Raw genomic sequence first — 22,635 nt, 5'->3', positions numbered from 1 at the left:
AAGTGGGTCTTCAAGTATAACGAGAGGACAGCTGCTTTCTCCCTTTTGGTCTTATGTTCTACATTTTTCGACGGAGGGGTGTCCATTATTTCATGGTTTCTTTGTGTTATCACTTTCCAATTGCAATAGGAGAAGGGTAAGAATAGTAGGACATTACTTGAAAGTCTTTCTTTCAAGCTATGAAAGTATTTTTTAATTAGTTCCTTTTTTTATCTTTTATTTTCCTTTTCATGTTTACTTAGTTCATATCTTAGCATCTGATCGTATAATATTTGATTATAGGAAAAAGAAGAGGAGAAGAAGCAGCAACAATGAATATTAGGAGATTTCCTGCCTGTGTAGGTGTTTTTTTTATTTCAGAAGATGAAACTTATCATCCGGGATAGCACTAATTCATTTTTCACATATATTCAAAATAAAATCTGGAAGGAATCTTTCTTTCCGATTTAACTCATTTCTTAGTCAACACTCATTCCAAGTCATACTATGAACCACAATGGTTATTTGGCTTTGTAAATCTTAGCACTTCCATTTGTATAAGTAGTATCTTTGAAATGTTTCTCACATACACATAAACCTGCTTGCTAAATGGCACTCATTTGCTTCAAATACTCGATCGTGTAATATACTCGCAGACCTACCTTGAGAGGTGGGAAGAGATTAGGTTCAGGTGGATTTGTCAGATCCCAGACGCAGAGTTCCCCTTCATCGGCCCCAGAAGCAAGCAGGTTTGGTGAATGTGTGTTGAACTCCAAACCGCGAACCTGTGGTTAAAAAGACTCATGAACAATAAGAATATAATCCAAAAAAACTTACAATTAAGCATCCACAATGATAAAAAAAAATAATTACCGGCCCTGTGTGCTTCTCAAGTCGTGCAACTAAAGCACCATCTGGATCCTCCGAACTGCAATTCAATTGTATCTTTCTCATTAGAATTGAAAGCCGTGATAATTAACTCTCGGACTAAAAACACTAGGTTGTTAAGATCAAGGCATATGAATCAAAGGCAAAACATGAGAGTAATTTACATTGAGATTTAATATCGAAACACAACCAAAATTGCCAAACATCAAAAATTTGCCTAAAAAAAATCGGAACTTTATCGTTGGAAACTAGATATCTAGTATCGTAATGTTGTTGAGTAGTAAAATCAGACTAATTCTTGATTAAATCTAAAGAGCAGCGAATTGAACAAGAGAATTCTCATCAGGAATACCCGATCAGCTTCAGGGGATTCCAGACGCTGATGCTGCCGTCGCCGAGGCCGCCGGCGACGAGGCCCAGGGAGTAGTCCTCGGACGCGGATCCCGGCCGCCCCCACGAGAGGCGGTTGAAGCGATCTGCGCTGGGGCAGGTGCCGACGACGGGGAGCTCGTGGGCATCGGATTGGAAGTCCAGCTTGAAGATCTCGAGGTTGGCGGAGGAGCTGAAGGACAGATCGACGGCGCCGGCCATGGTCCCCGCCGCCAGGTACGGCGCATCGGGGGCGAAGGCCGCGAGGGCCGATCGCGGCGCGCTCTTGATGCAGGCCATGGGAGGGCCGGAGATCTCGCCGGCAAAACCCTAGCTCACCTCAGATCTAGGGTTTGGGAAACAGAGGGGGGAATTGGCGATCGAGAAGCGGGAGGGCGACAAGAGCGTGGAGATGGGAGGAAGGGACTCGCCTTTTATTGATCCACCACTCCCAAAGCGTCTTGCGTTTCCTTGGGGCTCCGTTCAGGGTCAGGGATTTCGTAGGAAAACGGTGAGCGATAGTATAAGAGAGAGTGATGATAGAGATGATGGAAGGATATGTAACCCATTTGGACTTCAAATTTCACACTCGAATTTACTGGACGGCTGTGATACTGTCAAATCCTGGAAATGTTTTGACAGAATGCATTTGAGAGAAAAATGTTTAATGGATGGATATGATGCAGTGTCGTGCAATGAGATTGATCAAATGAAATAATACCGTATGATGGAAACACAAACGGTCGTGATCTTATGAGAGAGAACATTGATTTTTGAAACATTAAGTTAAAACCGTTTTCGGCATCATTCCCAATCTCCTCGTCCATTATGAAATTTGAAAATAATAAACGGATTGAAGAGCAAAGAGGCCTATGGAGAAGCATGTTTTGTTATCTGAAATCCTAATTTTGCCTTAGAGACTGCCGATGATCTCATTTATATAATATTACAGTTCCAATAGTAGAGCTGCATGGGGCTTGGAAAAGTCTCGTTCGTGTTGATATAGTTCTTCAGGCAACTTACATTGCGTTGGAGGATGACTCAAAAATAATGATTAATTGGTATATCTGAAGGATGGTATCTACTCCGAATTCCTTGAGAGCGACCAGAGAGTCAAATAGTATACTGAGTTAGTTTGCTAGTCATGGTGCAAACCACGTTACTTCGAGATATCTTATTTTCTGATTCTAATGCTAGATCAAGGGGTGACAAGCGTGCATTGTTTTAGCTTATTGAACAAACCTTTTATTTAAACACATTCATTAGATGAGGGGTAAGTTGTCAATACTAAAATTAATCTTCATACCTAGGAAACCAATTTTCGGACAAACTTGAAATGATTTTTTGATTTGAAATAAACTTACTGAGCTTTTTAAACCAACATTAATATGCCTCAAGTTTGCCCCTTATTATGGAATGGCATACATATAATCAACCAGGGAAATCAAAGCTTAAGAATGGAAGTAAAAATGGTCTGATTATGGAACCGCATGCATATGACCAATCAGTGAAGTCAAAGCTTAAGAATAGAAGTAAAAAATGATCTTAATGGTTCATGGTTATACTTTTAGACATAGCTTCAATCAAGTTTAGAGCAATTTATGGGTCATAAACTGTTTGAAATAGGCCGATCACTAATGTTCTTCCTAGTTTAAAATTAGGCAGATACAAGCTTGATCATAGACTAAGCGATGCAGCACAAGATGCAACCAAATAGGTGCTATGACTAACTATACAATACCAAAGTGTCAAAGGGGCCAGCAAATACGCAGGTGAATATTACATGATTCAAAACTTTTTGGTAGATTTTTTTTATAAATTTATTATTAGGAACAATACCAAAGTTTTGTAATAGAATAATTCTAGTATGTATTCTTATTACTGAGTCCTATTTCGAGTATGATTCTGCATCAGATTTAATGCCCAAATTAGAATTAGGATATCATATCCTATAAATATTATACATCGTAAGGATATCCTTTGAGATATTAATAAAATTCTTTTCGAGAGAATTTCTTTTACCAAATAAAGAATTCTTCAATCTAATTTTCTTTTACTTGCATGTTGATTTTTGAAACATAACCTCATTGATCAAATCACTCATTTTTTTCGCTGTGTCACTCAGTGAACCAGGTCAGATTTTGAATTGAGAGCACAAAATTAATTTTACACCTATCTTGATGTATAATGGTACATTCAGTCAGAATTTAAATAAGCATACTCTAAAGTAGCAGAAATGACATCTGCACAATTTTGCTCCAGAAAAACTCTAATCATGTTGTCAATTGTATTGGAGATTCTTTGCATACATCTGATTTTATAAAAGATTTTTCCCCTTAACATGCGAGGCAAATAATCCACATAACCAAAATAATCTCCTTATAAGGATTTTGTACCTCTGAAGAGCAAAAATTTGGTGGCTATATTTTTATTAGAAAGCTCCTATTTAAAAAACTACAATTTTGTTAATGTGGCTTCAGGTACAGTCCCCAAGAACAAGTCAACTCATCATACATTCAAGTCCGAATCATTTATTCTGCATGAAAAAAATGTAAGGGAAACAATATTCTTAACAAAAAAAGGGCGTCCCAGATGTTTCTCAATAAGATTGTCAGAGACAAAATTGCAACTGAGAATACAATATGCTTCTTTAATCAACAAAGTCAGACTTTCAAAAATCTTCCTCCAAAAGCTTCAAGAAGAAGCAACCACTACTGCGAGTCATATATAAAAGAGCATCAAGAAAAATAAGACCTCTCCTTCTCTGCAGCATTAGATTCATAACCAACTTTTTATGGCCTTTGAAGATGACTGGATAGGTGGAGTCCTTGCACTTTGGATATCATTCGGATCTGCCATGAAACAGAAATATCTTTAAATGGAATTCCTACCATTAGAACAACAGACTTTCTTTAGTTGTTTCTAGACATGGTACATGAAATAAATTTTAATATGAAATTCCTTGTCATGAAGATACTAGATAGATTATTAACAAAACATTGCAAATCTATAAATTTACCATCATATACTAGCAGTACACAATACAAATGGACCAAATGCAGAGAGGAAATAGAACAAGAAGTTTGTAAATTTACCATCATATCTGCATCATAACTAGCTATAAAAATGACTACTCAAACAATCCAGAGTTTTCTCAAATATTAACTTCACCACTATATAATCCATCCGTCCTAGTCCTCAAAAAAATTTAAAACAGAAAACATAGGTTCATGTTATTTGCAAAACATGCATGCACACGCACATGTTTGCACACAAGCTTACACTCTACCAACACATTTATAGCAGACATAGCATACATGTCCACAAGGAAGATAGAAAAAGCTAATGATGAAGATTGAAGACAAAAAGAAGTCCCGCAAAAACCATAGCCTTGCCATTTAACCAGCCAGACATAGCAATCCTGATTAGTGCCAGAGAAAGGATACCAGAAAATATGAAGAGAGGAAGTCAAACTAGCAGTGGGTAAAAATTGAAGACAAAAAAAGACACATTCAAGGGATCAAATGCTTGTAGTCTTACGAGCTAGACAAAGTATGCATGACTCTTTTGGAACTGAGGACAACTGAGCCGTTAATACTATTTCAAAACAAGCAAGTCCTCAAAAGATTAAAAGGACCTTGGAGGTCTGGATATAATGTCACAGTATCAAGTAGTAACATACAGCATTCTCTATCTTCATATTATTCTATTATTATCTCATATGTTATTTGATGCGAGGTGAAATTCCTCAGAGTGGAGGATAAATCAGTTATCAACAAACTTTGTAAGAGCATTTAGCTATCTAGATTTCTACTCACATGAATCCACTGACTTCCCACCAAGAGAAGATCTCCATGATATGTCCGAACCTAGTGTCCGAACATTGGTTAATGATTGCCTCCTTCGTATCCTGGCATCAGCTGTCATTGGTGACTTCACATCAAAATTGTTGCTTTTAGCAAATTCCGAAGGTGTTTTTGATTGATACTGGATGTTCCTGTAATTTGAAAATGAAAAAATTGTGAATACTTATTACATGATTTTTTCTTAAAATTAAGTGATATGATTTACAAATGAATTCCTTCCATTTTGCTCAGCCAAACCGGTAGAATCATTTAAAAAATATTAAAATGCTTCAGCATATTACCTTCTTTCAGAGCCATTAATATATTGTCCAATGCTCTGTAGAGATTTCCTTATATGAGATCCTTTGCTGCTAGCATTAATAGTGGAGCTCCTTGACTGAGATTTAGTAACAAAACTGGTCTCATCCGGAGTTGTCACTATCTCATCCAGTTTTGCAGCTGGATCAGAGGTTGTCTGATGGAGATGTATTCGAGATCTGCTCTCCACCTTTGGCAGCTGACTGCAACAAGCTGAATTGCAAGTACCAGGAGAGCATTGGTGGAAGGCCTCTGTAGCAACTATACTGCAGCAGTTCTCATTGTACAAACTTGCTTTTGCAACTGCAGAGTCTTGAAATGCCACTTGAGCACAAAGAATATTCTCTTTATGTGGCTCTCCTGCAGAGAATTTTGAATAAATCTGCCATCCAAAAAGGCAACAAATCAAACACTGTAACCGGTAAATCAATACTTAAATTCTATAAATGATGATGGCTTTACATGTGAAGCTGCAGTTTTAACTTCTAGCTGTTTCTTTTCAACCTTGGAACCTTCTGAGCTCAATCTATGGTTATAAATTGGTGCATAATCTGTAGCAAGCTTAAGTCTTGATATAGGGGACTTCAGCACCTTTCTTTCATCTGGGTTGTTCACTGTTCCATTCTTCAGAACAGTAGGATTCCCAACGCTCAACCTTCGTGGACGCGGAGGGGTGCGCTCTGTAAACTGTTTCAATCTCTCCAAGTTTGGATTATTTTCTTTCATTTTTTGTGAAGAAATAGACTTCTCTCCTTCCTTGATTGCCAATGCCTTCTTGAGACCATCTATCTGCAAAAATATAACTATTATAATTATTATCCACATCAGGTAGGATTATCATGCATGCTTATCACAAACGCCAGAGCATCTATAAGTGGTAGATTTTTAAGAAGCAAAATTTCCAAAGAACATGACTTTCAGATCAAACAGCGGGCATATGAAAATATCACCATTTAAGTTTTTCGGATAAGGCAAGTATGCGGGCCCTTCATGGCAAAATCAGTCCCCAGTACTGTGTGTGAACATATTAAAATCCTACATATTTTTATACCTGCCGCACATGGAAATATTGAACAACTGATTACATTATCTTATATCCTAATTACCTTTTTCATATGAATAGCTAAGAACCTCTTTATATGTCTGCACATATTATCCATGCGATATATCCCACAGGGGCTGAAGACAAGGAGTGTAGAGCCGAAAAGAGTAAGCAACAGTGCAAGTGGGGTTTGTTGGGATTACATAATCCTTATAAAATGGAAATGCCAGCTTCCTTTTAGAAGGTGATTTCCTGTGTCCTTGTCTTCTTAAGTATCGTGAGATCTTGACCCTTACTGAAGCACTCTCTCTCCTCACCTCTACCTTTCTCCTTGTGTTCAGCTCGTGTGGGAGATATCTCAAAGCTGCCACTTACCACAACCAGATATCTGAAAAGGCCCTCACTTAACTGAATTGCAAAGTTTTCTTCAGTACAACATAGGACACTGTAGTACTTCTGTGTCATTTATACATGGAAGACCGTATATACTTGCAATGAACAAATTAGCGAGATATTATATAGAACAAAAAACTTTATTCAACTGTACCTGTTCCTTGAGTTCCCTGATCTCACTGCTTTCTTTGTTCAAATGAGCAGCACCCAGTTCAACAGTGGATGCCCTTTGAGCAAATTTCAATGTACTGATTGTTTCCCCATAAGAATCAGCTTCTGGGCTCACATGAGCAAACATTAACATCTTCGCATTTCCACCTACAATGAACATTTCAACAAAACAAATAAGAAGCACTTCTCATCCATTTTAAAACCCCGCACAGCTTAATAGAAAAAAGCAAAAAGAAAAAGAGGTGAACTAGAACCTAGTGAGTTTTGTAGCAACTGTGTGAGCTTGCTATTTCTATATGGAATGTGAGAATTCTTCTGAGCTAAAGCTGTTATGACATCTCCCAAACAGGAAAGAGATTTGTTGATATGTTGTGCCTCCTTCAGTCTGTCTCCCGTAGCTTCAGATTTATCCACCCTTTCACTGCCAGCAAGGTCCACCAAATGCAGGCAACTATGAATAGCACTGCCTGACATGTCTTTACCGTGCACGTGCACTGTCAACACACTGCACACAAAATTTGTTATGGTCACTACAAGGAGAAATCCAACAGACCATAAGGCTAGTAGCTGCCAGGAGATATAAATTTAGCAACCTATGAGAGCGGCTGCTTCTGTGGTTCATTGCTGTCGAGCCAAATGCACGATTCTTCTCACCCAGTTTCATAAGATTAAGAACATCAGCAGTAGACTGCACAAGGTGCATGGTGGCATCTGGAAGGCTCAGCCAAACATTGCTTGAACAACTCCTAATTTCTAATGTACTCTTCTGGTTAAGAATCAACAAGCCTGTAAGAGAACCACTTTTACATTTCTTAAACAAGAAAAAACAAAACTAACAAAAAATCCAGCATAAAAGGATATTTTGTGTTTGATGCATCTTCTGCTAGAAGGTCGCGGACTTGCTCATTATAAATTTCAACCATCTGAACTCGAATATCATATTTTACATCCTTCCTGATACTTGATAATTGAAATAGATCATTCAGAGCCATATAGTTGATTCCTATGTCTTTACTTGATCCGTTTGATGGGCCACACTGAAATGCAAAAAATATTGGCAAGAATAGGAAGTCCAATGAAATCAGAATTTTCAAGAATCATGTAATATGAGCATTAACAAAAAGAATCTATTGAAAAAACATACCATAGTGTATGTTTTACCAGATCCTGTTTGACCATAGGCAAATATGCAAACATTATAGCCATCCATGACAGATCTTATTAAAGCCTGGGTGTCCCTATATACTTCATCTGCATAATTTTAAGATTGGAAATGATGTTCATGCACAGAACGTTTCAGATAACTAACTATAAATGGTGAAGGGATTACCCTGTGTAGCAGTTGGGCCAAAAACTTTGTTAAACTGAAATATTTTGCGTGTATTTTGTGCTTTAAGTGGATCAATAACCATCAATGAGCCTTCATTTCCAATGTAATCTATAGTACATTTTGCTTCCTCATTGAACATCGGCCTGATCCTGCAAAATACCCGGATATTTCCTGAAAAAAAATATAGTGAGAAATCTTCCTTAACTGTCATAACATAAAATATGTCAGTCCATGGTGCAAACTTACCTCTTAAGTCTTGAAGTGTGTTATACAGCTGCCGGTTTTCTTTGACAGCTTGATGATACCCATGAGCAGCCACAGATAGCCCTTGAATCTGGACTCCTAAACCAAAGTAAAGAAAACTTTTGAATCTTTAGCCCAAACAAACTGAAACAGATTTAGATTATATGGACAAACATCGCCAAATTCATTCGAAATTGCTTCTCCCAGGTTTCATTTGGTTCAGGGCCTTTAGGCTTAGAGGGGGTTTAAAGAGGAATAAAACCCCTATAACCCATTTATTCCATTTTAACACACCAAATGCTAGAAAAATAGCCATTTTATTCCAAGGGCAAAGTGGATATTTTAAAAGGTTGATAAAGCTATTTTTTCCATTTAAGCCAAAGTAAACTATTCCCCCTGTAGCATGGAATTTTACTCTAGGATTAGAGTGAGTTAAGAGGTAACTACCTAGAGGAAGAAGGAAAAAACAACACAACCTAATGGTTAGGCATGGTCTGTGGAATGCAAACTTTAGGAAACTCGCCAAAACTGCGAACATTGATGTCTCTTAGATGCATTGAAATTCAGTATTCCATGCTTTCATATGTTTTAAAAACTGGAACCAGTTCAATGTCAAAATGTGCGTCACTTACCTAGTTGTGCAAAATCGTTTTGTAATTGGGTCTGCAGAGTTCTGAATTCAACCCTGGTGTTTAGTAGCAAAGCCCTGAGTTCCTGCAAAATCAGTGAAGGCTTCAGTATCATTCCATCTAATATTCAGTAAAGCAAATGAAAGAATGATGCTGACTGATGAAAGTAAGCAAACAATCGGGAAACTGGAATTAGAACCTTAAAGAACAATATCAGAGTGGCGAATTTGTTTGTTCATCAATATATCCTGTTCTTATGCTGTGATGAACAAACATATTCAGATGTATACCTTACTTAAGCTAGCTATATAGCATAACTGGGAAAGAAATGAAAGAATTGAGAGGAGGAACAAGTTGTTCAAGTGGAGAGCTTTACACCTTAGCATTTGTCAACCTAAAAAAAGAAGTCCTCTTACTATATCCTAATGAAATATCACATTTGCTTGATAACCTATCTATTTGGAAGTCTGTACAATAGATATATGATTTTATGATGAATGAAGACGGTCCTATATATATAACTTATATGAACCATGTTTCTCATGCATGTTGGACATATATAAATGAAGTTGAGTCGCAGCTCACATACACATTAATACTACATGTAAAAGGACCTCCTAGCTTTTACGGGAAAACAAGGAAATTGTAAATAATAACCTTAGCTCGCTGACCAGGAACTTCATGTATACTATCAACTCTTCTTGAAATGCAACATTTTATCACCAAAAAATCTTTCTGCAATTGCCCAGTGAACATACCTCATTAATGGGTACTTTTCCTACCCGAACAATTTATTTTCTTGTTTCATGCTACCAAAACTCTAAAAATAAACCCGGACTACATAGTAGGAGACCATAGAGCAAACATTTTTGGAATCACTTGAAGGCAATGTTTTAAGTCCCGGCAGAAAGGGGGGCATCCAGGCAATCCCGTCCTATTCCTATGAGAAAACAAGACCGGGATGAGGGTAGGACTCCGAAACCCATCCATGCGGGGAGAGAAGAAGAAAGAGGAAAGAAAAAAAGGAAGGAAACATGAAGAATAAGAAAAAGTGAAAAGAAAATAAGAAGAAGAAAAAGAAAAGAAAGAAAGGAAGGGAGAAGAAAAAGAAAGAAAGGAAAGAAGGAACAATGAAAAGAGAAAGAAGAAGAAAAAGGAAAAAAGAAATAAAGAAGGGGATAAGAGGAAAGTAAAAGGAAAGGAAAGAAAGGAAAGTAGAAGAGAAAGAAAGAAAGAAAGAAAGGAAAGAAAGAAGGGGAGAGAGAGACAATATTTATCGGGATGCATGATCGAGACTGCTGTCAAGACAAGGCGGGACAACGAGGCATCCAGTTCCATGGAGAAACCAGGACACCTTCATGCCACAGGATTTAAAACCTTGCCTAAAGGTACTCTAATTGGTCAAGAACCTAGGGCATTGGTGGTCATCCTTGCTTGGATTGGGTCTAGGTTCAAAAAACTCTGTCCCGCATAAGCTAAGTATAATATCAAGGCATTGTTGGCTAGATATAGACCACTCCTAGCCCAAGTTAGGACTAGCTCAAAACTGAAAGTTTATATATACTTAATTTTGTATACATACATCGATTGATCAATTATTCATGGTTTAACAGATTTTTCTTTGTTCTTTCATCTCTTATATGTTATCAAGAGACATAAGAAATGTACATATGAGGAACATGTCCCCTTTTGACCAAATATAATTCAGGTCCCTCTTCCCCTACATTTTTCCCTTACTTTACTTTTTTGACAAAGAATGGAGATAGTATGATGAATATGATTTTCAATTGCAATTTCTGAACCAATAAAATCCTCTCCTTGGTCTATTTTGAAAGATAGAAAATTGCTTTAACAAGCTTCCAAACTAAATGATAGCTTAAAAATGCCACACCTATTTATATAATTCATTTCAGTTATTGTGATATATAGCACATCTACCTAAAAGTGGCATTTGGTGCATTGAGAATGATCAATGCTTCATTTTTACCATGGATCCCAGGAGGAAAGTACATCTAATTATTGGAATTCAATTTACATCTCTAGTCAAAGGTCTTACGCATATCAAAAGTATCTTCATTCTAGTAAGAACCCAACCCCCCTTACAAAAAAAAAGAATCTCAAGAAAAGGTAAACTCATCTTGGATATTGATGAACTTTGTTGCTAAGTGGTCTTGAATATATACCCAAAATCTTTTGGAAGCAAGGCATTAATTGAAGGTCAAAAGAGTCACTTTCCTATAATAAGAGCATCTATGAGACTCTCCATGTAAAGCAATTCTAAAAGCTAATGATAACAAGCCTCATGGCAACTAGCCATCTGAGTTCAAATAATGGGCAACTAAAAACAAGATCTCACTCATCATGATTTTCAACTCCCACCGCATAAGGGGGCAGTTGGCATTCCTGCATCAAGTATGACTACAACTGATCACTTAATCTAGTCCAATGAGCAGCACATATTCTCACCAGCTAAGCTTGTTACACGAAATCCTAAAGAACAATATTGCATAGCAATGGAGTTACAAAGTGCTACTACGAGCCTTTTTAAAAGAATATGTGTCATGGAAATGGAGATAAAAAGATTATTTTCAAATGTCCAATCTTGCATGTGCCGAAAATTATTTCTATGGAACAACACATGGACATGGGATACCAAGTTGCCAACCATGCAATGAAGGACTAATATGCTAGTATAGATGATTTATTTGGAAAGAGATGAAAATGTCAATTAAATATCTATTTGACAATAATATAAAAATCATGGAACTTATGAATTGAAACATCTAGCTAGCATAAAGGAATACTAACATGACCTAATGTGATTTGCAATCCATAGGTCATGATAAGAATTATCAAAAAGCTATTATCCACACAAAGTGGTATTCAATTGCAATATCATACTAAATTCCCTTATTGCAAGAAGCTAATTCACGTATACCTTTCTTGATGATCTTTATCAAAGTCATCCTAACTAAGAGACTAGTATATTAGATACAAAACAGAAACTAGACCCCAAGAGATTGAAAATTGTTTAGACAGCCCATTCAGACCAGAAAATTCAGATAGCTACCAAGCGAGGAATACAAGAAAGAAAGATCAAAGAAGTCCATCTTCAAGAATAATATGAATATGTACTGAGTACATAACATTGGGCCTTAAAGACCCCATCTTTGGAATGTTCTCTAATATTGTCCTTTTAAAGTTGACGATACTATTAACAGGCAGGGTAAAGCCAATCTGGAGTCAAATTGTCCAAACTGACTCAAAGCTAAAGGTAACTATAGGGCTTCTATAAAAGAAGATGGGCCAAAAGGAAATTTACAATATATGCCATATAGGATTAACTAATGGCATAATTTAATATGTCCATCACATGGAAAACTGTTGCGGGCACTCAAATTATAGCAAAATAAGCTTAGAACATTTCTTCTTTCATTTTGTCACTGCAGGGGAAAAATACATATTGATACAATAGGTGCTCAAATTATGTGGTAGACAAGTGATTCCAACAAGTGCTTAAATTACAATAACTGTCATTTGTCTTTTTAGAATACATTTGGAAAAGTATCATAAATACTGATAACTTCCACCTAGAATATTCATAGGTACTCAAGTAGCTTACCTTTAGTTTGCTTTCTTGTGCTTCCAAGCGATTCCAATGATAGCAATCACCTTTCCCCAAGCACAATTTACAATGCTGCAAAAAAATTAATAATCATCTACTGAATAAACAAGCAACTACAAATACAAATTTGTGAGGAGCATAACATCAACTTTGTTAACAGATCAACTTTTGCAACAATTTTACATGGAAGAACAAAAAAGAATCATATAGATCACATTGTCGCCTTATGAAAATTCCTCTCATGCTTTTAAACAAGCAAATATCATCCAAATCCCATTGTTGACATCTTAAGTGGCTTATGGTTATCATGGTTTACCATTGAAATGAAATCGAGATGTCATATGTGGTATTTAATATATTAATGAAATAAATATGTTTTGTGGGAATAGAGTATGTGCATGTGTTCATGTGTAATATTTAATGAGATTCTAATAGTATTTGCAAGTATTAACTAAAATGGCCTATATCGTCCGCTAGGGACAACAACCTCCACCCATTGTTCCACTCTTCCAAATTGTAGTCTCAAAGAGCTAACTATTTTTCATAGATAGCAGTTTATCATGTCCATAAATTATATCATGATGAATTGTGCATGAAGTTCAATAAATTGTCATGAAGCTTGTTTAATATCTTTGAACAATGTAATGATACAATTCAAACTATATCCCTATCCAGACTTCGCTAGAGTTATACTTCAATAAGAGTGAATTATATTCTGTAATAAGACCAAAGTGTTATAAAAGCTGATGCTTCTCATTTATATTCTTTCAACATAAATAGAGTACTCATGACTCCAATTTCATAAGTTGCATAATCAAGAAAGCAACATATGGCTCATTTTTTTGACATAAAGAGGAATAGATCCCCAAAAGTTAGAGTGTGGCAAAGAAGTTTTACATAATGACACTTATTTCAAGTTTGGATACTGACTTTATTCCTATACCACTGCAGCTATAGTTTTTCCATGATCAGGATTTCCATTTGCAAGATCAATATGATAATAATGTATCAAACAACCAAACATTTATTAAAGCTCTTCATACCTTTAGTTATTTTTCAAACCTATCCTTATGCAAAGGAGTTGCTATTCTTTTAAAGTATTCTCTTTTTGTTGGAGCATAAATATTCAATTGTTTTTTCTCTCCCTAAGCTTTAGTAGATTTCACCATGGGTCCTTCTGCCTCGTAAAATTTCTTCCTTCATACCTTTAGTGATTCTTCTGTCTTGTGGTTAACATTCATCCTCCCTAAGGGAAAATCCTAGTTCCACCACTGCGTTTTGCTAAAAGTGAATTGAACTGATCATAAAGACCATTTGATTGTTGAGCATGGTCCTCTTGCTGCATAATCCATTTTCTCTTTCTGAGTATTGTCTCTTGCTGCATAATCTATCTTCTCAATCTTTCTTTAAAATCAACATCGTTTACCATAGCTGATTTCCCCAGTCCATATGATTATGTGATCTATGTCTAATTTCTATCTCACATGTCAGCTATCATACATAAATTAGTTGCTTCACTTAAGCACAACATATCATACATTGATTATAAGGAGATCTAATCTATATTTAAATATAACTCTAAAAAGAAAAACTTGCCCAACAACTAAAAGTCAACATTCGTTTTCTTTATACACCATCTATCACTGGAGGAACACTTCAATTGTAAACAAGCTTCTTATTACAATTCCCATCTATGTTATATTTTTGCTTCGCTTGTTTTTTACTTTTCAACACAAATATGCGTCATAGTCCTAGCAAGACTGCCACAGCCCTTAAATATTCATTGCTCATGCAAACAGCATGTTTCTGGCTCTTGAGCGCATCTCTTAACATGACCAAATTAATTTGTAACACAAGAGTTAGGAGAGATGTCGATCAAACCTCACAATCAGATCTTTGTAGATCAATTACAGAAGATGCCCTAATACAAGTATTCAGGGTCTTTCAAATGCCATATTCTAAATGCTGTGGATATTTTATCGGTGTGTGCATATCTGTAAATCAAGGTATTAAATAATGCATTATTCTGTTACAGTGGAGCCCACATTGAAACCGTCACCAATAATTATAAAGGTTATAATTGCTGTTATTTGCCTCAACAAGTGTCTTTTAAAATATCTATATTAATATAATCACCGTTATAACACAATCATAACAAAAAATAATGGGCCATAGCAGAAAACAATAGTGTGATCTTTCCGTCCACTTTCATTAGATAAAAAATATTTTTTTCGGACAGTACAATCAGTTTTGGAGGCAAATTTGATGCAAAAAATTTGAAATTTGAAAATAGTATTTTATATGGAGAAAGGTACAAGTGAAAAATAGCTGTTTTATATGTTGTTAGAAACTATTATAATGTTAAATAATGCATTAAAACAGCTACTAATTTTCCCCTATTATGTAATGTAATGGTGGGATGCTCAAATCATTATAACAGCAATAATAATGGGTAGAACACCATTATCTAAAAGACTAAAACCTTCATATAAATGATAAAATTACCCTAAACTCTCATTTGTACAAATCATTTCATCTTAAATTTATCAAGAGTGGCTCCATTTATGTATTTCCATAAATGGTCTAATTGCTGTATTCATTTTTGATCTTTTTATCATTGCATCACTTACAATGAGAAAATGGTCTAATTGGTGCACAAAATGCATGCCAATAAAAAAATGCAAATGCTCCCTTGCAGTATTAATTAGTGCCATAACAAAATACAGCACCAAATATGGCCAGAAAATGCTTCTTCTAGAATTGTAATCCTAAACCTTTGCTCATCCAGGTATAAATTATGAGCACACACCAAGTGATCAATTATTTCAAAATTAAGCTCTAACGAAGTCAAGTTTTCTCCTTTCAATGGCCAAATAGAAGAAAATATTCCCTAGGCTATTTAGGGCCTATTTGGCATCGCTTTTATTTCTTGTTTTTTATTTTTAAAAAAATATTATAGAAATTGAGATAAAAACATGTTTGATATTACTTTTTTTATTTTCTATTTTTAAAGTTTCTTTTATTATTTCTAGAAAAAAAGAAAGTAAAAAATTCTTATTTTCAATATTGTTAAAAATAAAAAAAGTTATTATTTACTACCACCAACACCACCCCACAAATACCACCACTACTTTACTTAGCCACCACAGCTGTCGCCACCACCTTTATCACTATCACTACCCACCATCACCGTTGTCATACCATCTGTACCATTGTCACCATCTCCACCGCATCGCTAGCGCCTCCATCTCTACTACCGTTGTTGTTACTATCACTACCGTCATTGCCTCCACAACACCACCAGCATCATAGTCATTGCCTCTACCACATCTTTGGTGCCCTCGCTGCCACCATTGTCACTACAATTGCCAGCACCATTACCACTGTCTCACATTCACCACACCACCACCATCATCGCCACCTCCGTTGTACCACCATCACACCTGCCACCAACACCATCATCATCTCCACTATCTCCGCTACAACTACCACCATGTCGATCACCATCAATATGTTTATTTTTTAAAAAATAATTAGCAATGCCAAATATGTTTATGTTTTACAAATTAGAAAAAATAGAACATTTTTTTTATTTTTATATTTCTAAAAATAAGAAAATTGGAAGTGATGCCAAACAACACCTTAGTTGCATGCTTTATGTTTTCTCCTATCTTCTTCAGCTTACAAAAATCAGACTATAAGCAAATCTCTTTCTATAAAAGAAGGGCTAGGTAAGGCCTAACATTTTTAAGCATTTCAATTCTAGTTAGATTTGTAAAATAGTTTTAGCCCATGATAGGCCTTGATACAACCTAGATATGCAACCAGAATAAGAGTTCACAACTACAAATAACTCAAGATTATTGTTTTCCTAGAGGGAAGAAAAATTGGTACATGGTTCCACCATTTTTAAAGCAAACAAACTCAAAGTTTTCAAACCCTTCAAAACCCTAAACCAAAGTAAGCACAAACCAGATATAAAGCAGCTTATCTATTTTTAAGAAATACTTTTATTGTTGAAGTACTCCTAAAAAGAGTTTCATCCTGTATATGCAATTTCTATAAATGATTAAGCCTATATGACCGCCCAAATCCAAAATTATTTCGCATTGAATGACACGACCTGCATGCAGCTATGCCAAAATGGAAGGTCCATTGAAGGAAATTGATAAATGTACCTTGTGATCTTGAGTTGTTATTGGACCATTGATCGCCACAGTCCCTTCCAACAAGAGGTCTTGAAGAATTGATTTCAACTATATTTAGAATTGCATTTAGGAGACTTTGGATTAGAATTTCCAATTATATGGCAAGGATAAAAAAAGTATAAATAGTTACAATAAAATAAATTGCACAAAACTACCATATACAATTCCAATAATGTGTATCTAGTATGGCCTCAAAAATAGAAAGTGAAAGCCAGTTTACATATGTTCGAACCATAGAAACATTAACAAAAGTTGAGGTCATGAATAAGAAATAAACATGTATTATGTTAAAATGGAAAATTTTGGCAATAGAAACATTTTTATTGAAGAATTCTTATTAGTTAGCTTCTTCTTCATGTTCAACATAGTCTTCAATTATCCCTAAATTAAGAACCTCATTTAAATAGAAAGTTTTTTAAGATCATTTCTTATTTGGCTATGACAATGTTAAAGTCCCAATTATACATATGTATATACATAACTAGATCATTCTAGATACTCCACATCAATATATGTATGTATCTTTGCGCTTCTGTAGCACTATTCAAGAAAGTTTAGATCATAAATGTGCAACTAAAGTCTTCCACATGTACATCCATCAAGATAACAAGATTAGCAAGAAGAAAGCATTAATTCAAGATGGATTTGGGAGAAAGCAAGTCCATTATGTAAAACATCTTCATGAATAACAAAACTTCATGACCATGTATAACAAAATTTTCACGTGAAAGTCATGAAGAAAGTTACGAGCAAAGTGCGTATCAGTCTATTTTAGCCTATTGGTTCTGGTCAAGCTAAGCCCCCCTCTTGGCTTGGTTTTTAAATAGGCCTAGCATGCGTATGAGATATAACATTTTCATAGAGGGAGCCAATTGGCTGAGTTGGTAAAGTCTCTTTTCTTGAATGTTGATTCAAAAGACCTAGGCTTCATCCAATCCTCCACCCATCCTACTACTCAAAAAAAGGAAAAAAGCTTGGTTAGATGAATTGAGCAGTTTACTGTACCTTTGGTCTCATTTTGCTAGTTTATGGTTAATTCATCCAATGAAATGAGATAGGGTGGACTGGAATACTTCATTGTCACACGAAGCAAGTATTAGGCTCCTCATCGTGCATATTTATATCCATGATAGGCCTGAAAGTCTAAGCATTATCATGGGAATCCACATATTAAACCACATTTTCCTTTATAGTGTTAGCTGCAAACTGGGAAAGAGATGAGTGTTTTGATTATTTTGAATACTCTCAAGGTACCCATTATACAAACTAAAAAATGAGCTAGCAGTATTTTAAGGTGAACTCTATTAATTATACTTTGTAAAGTAGAATTTCATTTTCCCATTAATGCGGAAAAACAAGATCCAAAAGAATGTTTAATTAGTTAATTTTGACAACATATCATGTCGAACCAATAGTTAATGGCCTCCAACCAACTGGGTTCCATATTTTTCCACAAAAATGATAGCTCAAAATTTTCTATCATCAACATACGCCACATAACATGTACAAAGCAATGAACAAGTATAACATCATAACCTGTTAACCCTAAATACATTTTTATATGTTGCACCCTACATAATTTGTACTAACTCCATCTTTGCATCTCTCTCATTAAAAATAAAAATTTTAAAAAATAAAGGCATCACACTTCGGATGCTAGGATGATGAAGGAAAGCTTTGTCCTGACCTTTCCACAATGTCATAACAAAAGATAACAGACTAGGACATTGCAAACCATGGAGATTTCATTGACATTGTTACATGTAAAGCTAATATTAAGATAACGGACTAGGACATTGCTCATTTCTATCAGATTTTTTTCCAGCAAATCTAACTCCTCTGATTTGGCAACACTAAATGTTTCATTTCATTTGATTTTTTTAAAAAAATCTGTTATGTAAAATGGAATGATATATTTAGCATTATCTATATGTACCTGTTGCTCTTTCAGACAGCTTGACATGATTTTACTGAATAGCTTGATTGGATCCTGCAAGCAAATCCAAATAAAATATGTTAATATGTAATGAATTTTCTAGATGCAACTAGACTAGATGATATCCTTAGCAAGAAGTATTACCTTTCCTCCCTGATTCCATGATTTTAAAAGGTTTTCGTCGATGCTCTCCTTTGAATTAAACATATAATCAAATAGCACTCGCATGAGCGAATCCATTGCATCTGAAGAACCACATGGAAGAAATATCAAATCAAGCAAGAAAAAAACATAGCACTACCTAGGATCTTCATGAATACAGCTATGTACATCTCAATCCATCACAAAGCCTGCAGTATCAAACCTCACATACTATGCAAAGTTCCATTAAATCAGCCATAATAAGAATGATGTATAATGTAAAGGTTTTAGACATCTTGCAACAACTAAGATCTCACACAAAATAGCTAGCCATAAGGTATTATTTACATTTTTTGGCCCTATATAAATCCCCAAGATTTACCCAATGCATAACCAATATGAGACTAAGCACACACTCACATGAGTCCTCACATACTCCCCTCGTTTAAGCCCAGTGTCCTAGTTTTGCTAAGGGTCGAAATTCAGTCAAATCCAATCATAAACCCCATGATCGGCCCGTGGTTAGCCCTAAAAGGGCAAGTGCTGCAATTTTCCCAAATCTCACATGGGCTATGGGTTGGGTTTGCTCTGATACTACTCGTAACAATCCAGAACCTCATCCAAAAAAGCTAGCTAGGAGGTATTATTAGGGTTCCTTGGCCCTGTAGAAGCATCCAAGATCCACACAATGCTTAACCAATATGAGATTAAACAAACACTCACATGGGTCCTCACAAATCCTATTGAAAGATTATAATCTAATGTTAAGCGTTATATGTTTTGAAACTAGGCCTTCTATTACTATTCATGGTTTGGGCACTAAGCCTGCATAGGAGGCACTGTTGTATTTCTTGTATTTGCCTATTTTAAAAGGATCGGTCCTCCTCATATGTCCAAGAAAAGAGAGTTTGAAGATTTCATACCCAAGCAATCTGTTCCTCGGTCCAAACATAAAGCAAATGGTAGATGAAAGACAGAAAAGTCACTCAGAGGGATCTGCCTAGTGTCATATTGATAATGAAATATTCAAATCAATGAATATCAATCTTCAAGAATAACAAACCTTCACTCTTTTGATTCTCGTTCTGCATGGATTTTTGTTTCTCAGAGGTGGTTGACATGTCTAAACGTCTACAAGAGACTGAGCTCAATGAGATGGTGGGTGACTGCATCCTGCCAGCAGATTGTGGAACAACTGGGGACTTAGCAAGCTTCCAAGGCCCATTCCCTCCATTACACTGCTTCGATTCATGATATGATTTTATGGCAAGAACACAGTCAACAATCTTCGCTGCTGATCCAGCCTCCAAAGTATCCTGCAGCAAGAAAAACATTGTGGGGCAACGGAGGAAGATATAGTAGAAAGCAACTCAAGAAGTAGTCTTGGTTTTGGATTCTAACCCTTTCAAGATCTGATGCCTCGAAGCTTGGCAGCTTCAGTTGCTCCACGGCAACCAGGAAGTTGCGCACGTTTTCAAAGTACTGATAAGCAGGTAAAGGTTGGATATCCCATGCAGTGCCAATCGATGGATTAGCGACCACCTTGATGTAATGCCAAACCAAATCCAGTTAGATTTCACGAAAAAAGAGAACTGGTAAGCACAAGCAAGAAAAGAAAGAGGCCGAATGAAGGAGTATAACATATTACCTTTTGAACAGCACCGGGCTGGATCTTGTTGATGGTGTTGCATAGTATGAGACCACTCCTCAGGCAAGAGACAAATTCTTTCTCCGAGGGTTCTGGCGACAATCCAAGAGGTCCTGCCATGGTATCGAGCCACCTGGCGGCTTGGAATCGTCTGCAGGCTGCCAGAAGAAGAATAAGTATCAGTTAGTCATATTGGAGGCTCCAAAAACCCAGAATCTCCTGCCAATATTCTAGAAAAAGAAGTACTAAAGGGAGAACACAAGATTTTGTAGAAGAAAATCCATTCGGAAAGAACTTGGAAAATGCCAAAGAGCAAACGTTCGGCAAAGAATGATTCCATTCACAAGCCAAACCCCATGGCAAAGATCAAGACAAAGCCAAGAAAAGGGCATTTGAGCCCAAAAATGCGGAAAGATAAAAATTTTATCCAAACCCAAGAGAACTGAGTTCAAGATTCCATCAAAAAAGAACCTTTTTTTGGCAAAGAAACAAGGAAACGAAAGCAAACTACCCCAAAAGCCTATCCTAACGAAATCTTTGGACAACAATGAGAAGAAAAACATCAAAATAAACCCAAAAAAAAAAGGGCAAGAAGAACAAAGAAAGATGCCAAGTTAGAAAAGAAGCGGCGAACCAGCTTCTTCTGCCTTTCTTGATGCTAAACGACCATCTCGAAAAGAAACACGGCACGGCTCCTCCATTCTCCCCCCCTTCCTTCACTGCTTCTACTGCTGATTCTTGACCAGAGAACGAGACAGATAGATATATATATATAGAGAGAGAGAAAGATCTAAGGCTGGGGTTTTTGGAGGGCGAAGATAGGTGCAGCGATCGCAGTCTTTGAGGGGATCCGAGAAAATTAGTAACGGTTACAGTAAGGGAAAGAAGCGGAGGAATGTGGAAGACGCCTTTTGAATTTGAATCGGTAGGCCCACGACATATCTATATTCTATACCTTTAGCATCAGACGGACCAGATGCTCTCTAGGACATTCAGTGAAATCTTGGTTTCTGGAATATTTTTACCATTACGAAAATATAACGTACTCATTTGGTAATAAGTCATGATCCATTCAAGTTGCTCGGATGGATGATAGGGTACAATTTTTTTTTCCAACTACTATTAAACTGCAATATAACAAAATAATAAATTATAACAAATAAAATACTTTAATAGCCATATATATTTGTTGCACATTAAATAATAAACTTTAATGATTGTCAAACAAAAATTCCTTCACCAATGCTGGTATCCATACGGTGAATAGAAAACTCTACACAAGCTAAGTCTCCGTGTAAAAAATTTTGACATTAATATTAGTATCATTAATATTAGCCCCACAATATGTGCAAGGTACAGCCTTTTCTTCCCTCTTTTCAACCAAATCTTAAAATGTGTTTAGGTAATATAACGAATTATAATAAATGGAAGACTTCAATAGCCAAATTTTTGCGGCATATTAAGCAACGAACTTTAACGATAGGATATTTGTTGCATATTAAGTAATAAATTTTTATAATGATCGAGCATATTAGCATCTATATCATTAATATCGGCATCCATATGGCAAAACAAAAGACTAGCATGAGCTAACTGCTCGTGAGGAATCCCCACATGCATATGCTTACGTATATGATAAAATAATATTGGCAAAGAATTCATAAATAACATGAAAGAAGAGAAGAATGCTTAAGACATACTCATAGCAAAATCTCTTCAGCAATTTAAAATCCATATGCTAACCAACCAACTTAATGCCTGAATGATGAACCATGGCAATAGTAACAATTTGTGAGTGGAAAGACTTAAATATCATGTTAACCAAGTTGGACTCGTGACAATCCTCGGATTTCATAACAAGGGCCACTAA

At 36.0% G+C, this 22,635-nt stretch overlaps 2 protein-coding genes across 2 annotated transcripts in view; both read right to left on the bottom strand.

Annotated features, from left to right (window-relative positions):
• Window positions 1-1,798, bottom strand: part of LOC103701661 (protein transport protein SEC31 homolog B-like) — a 29,852-nt gene extending 28,054 nt beyond the window's left edge. Inside the window, exons 1-3 of the mRNA XM_008783810.6 lie at window positions 1,220-1,798; window positions 853-907; window positions 642-764 (exon numbers count right to left, since the gene is read on the bottom strand). Of these exons, the coding sequence (XP_008782032.4) occupies window positions 642-764; window positions 853-907; window positions 1,220-1,536 (495 nt within the window). The 5' untranslated portion in view covers window positions 1,537-1,798. The remainder of the gene's footprint in view (window positions 1-641; window positions 765-852; window positions 908-1,219) is intronic.
• Window positions 1,799-3,747: 1,949 nt separating this feature from the next.
• LOC103701726 (kinesin-like protein KIN-14A) lies at window positions 3,748-21,678 on the bottom strand. Its single transcript, XM_017841465.5, has 20 exons — window positions 21,400-21,678; window positions 20,766-20,923; window positions 20,519-20,659; window positions 20,181-20,433; window positions 19,121-19,221; window positions 18,977-19,030; window positions 17,011-17,088; window positions 12,830-12,904; window positions 9,211-9,292; window positions 8,582-8,677; window positions 8,336-8,506; window positions 8,150-8,256; window positions 7,867-8,042; window positions 7,599-7,763; window positions 7,260-7,510; window positions 6,989-7,152; window positions 5,862-6,188; window positions 5,384-5,781; window positions 5,055-5,233; window positions 3,748-4,088 (listed from the first exon to the last, which is right to left on the bottom strand). Exons 1-20 carry the CDS (start codon window positions 21,464-21,466, stop codon window positions 4,015-4,017), a joined length of 3,117 nt encoding a protein of 1,038 aa, XP_017696954.4. The 5' UTR covers window positions 21,467-21,678; the 3' UTR covers window positions 3,748-4,014.
• Between the last annotated feature and the right edge of the window lie 957 nt (window positions 21,679-22,635).

The sequence above is a fragment of the Phoenix dactylifera genome, chromosome 17 (genome assembly GCF_051530095.1).
Source record: "Phoenix dactylifera cultivar Ajwa chromosome 17, Ajwa_hap1_PhDact_Kaust_v1.1, whole genome shotgun sequence".
Classification (NCBI taxonomy): domain Eukaryota; kingdom Viridiplantae; phylum Streptophyta; class Magnoliopsida; order Arecales; family Arecaceae; genus Phoenix; species Phoenix dactylifera.
This window is presented reverse-complemented; position numbering and strand designations above follow the sequence as displayed.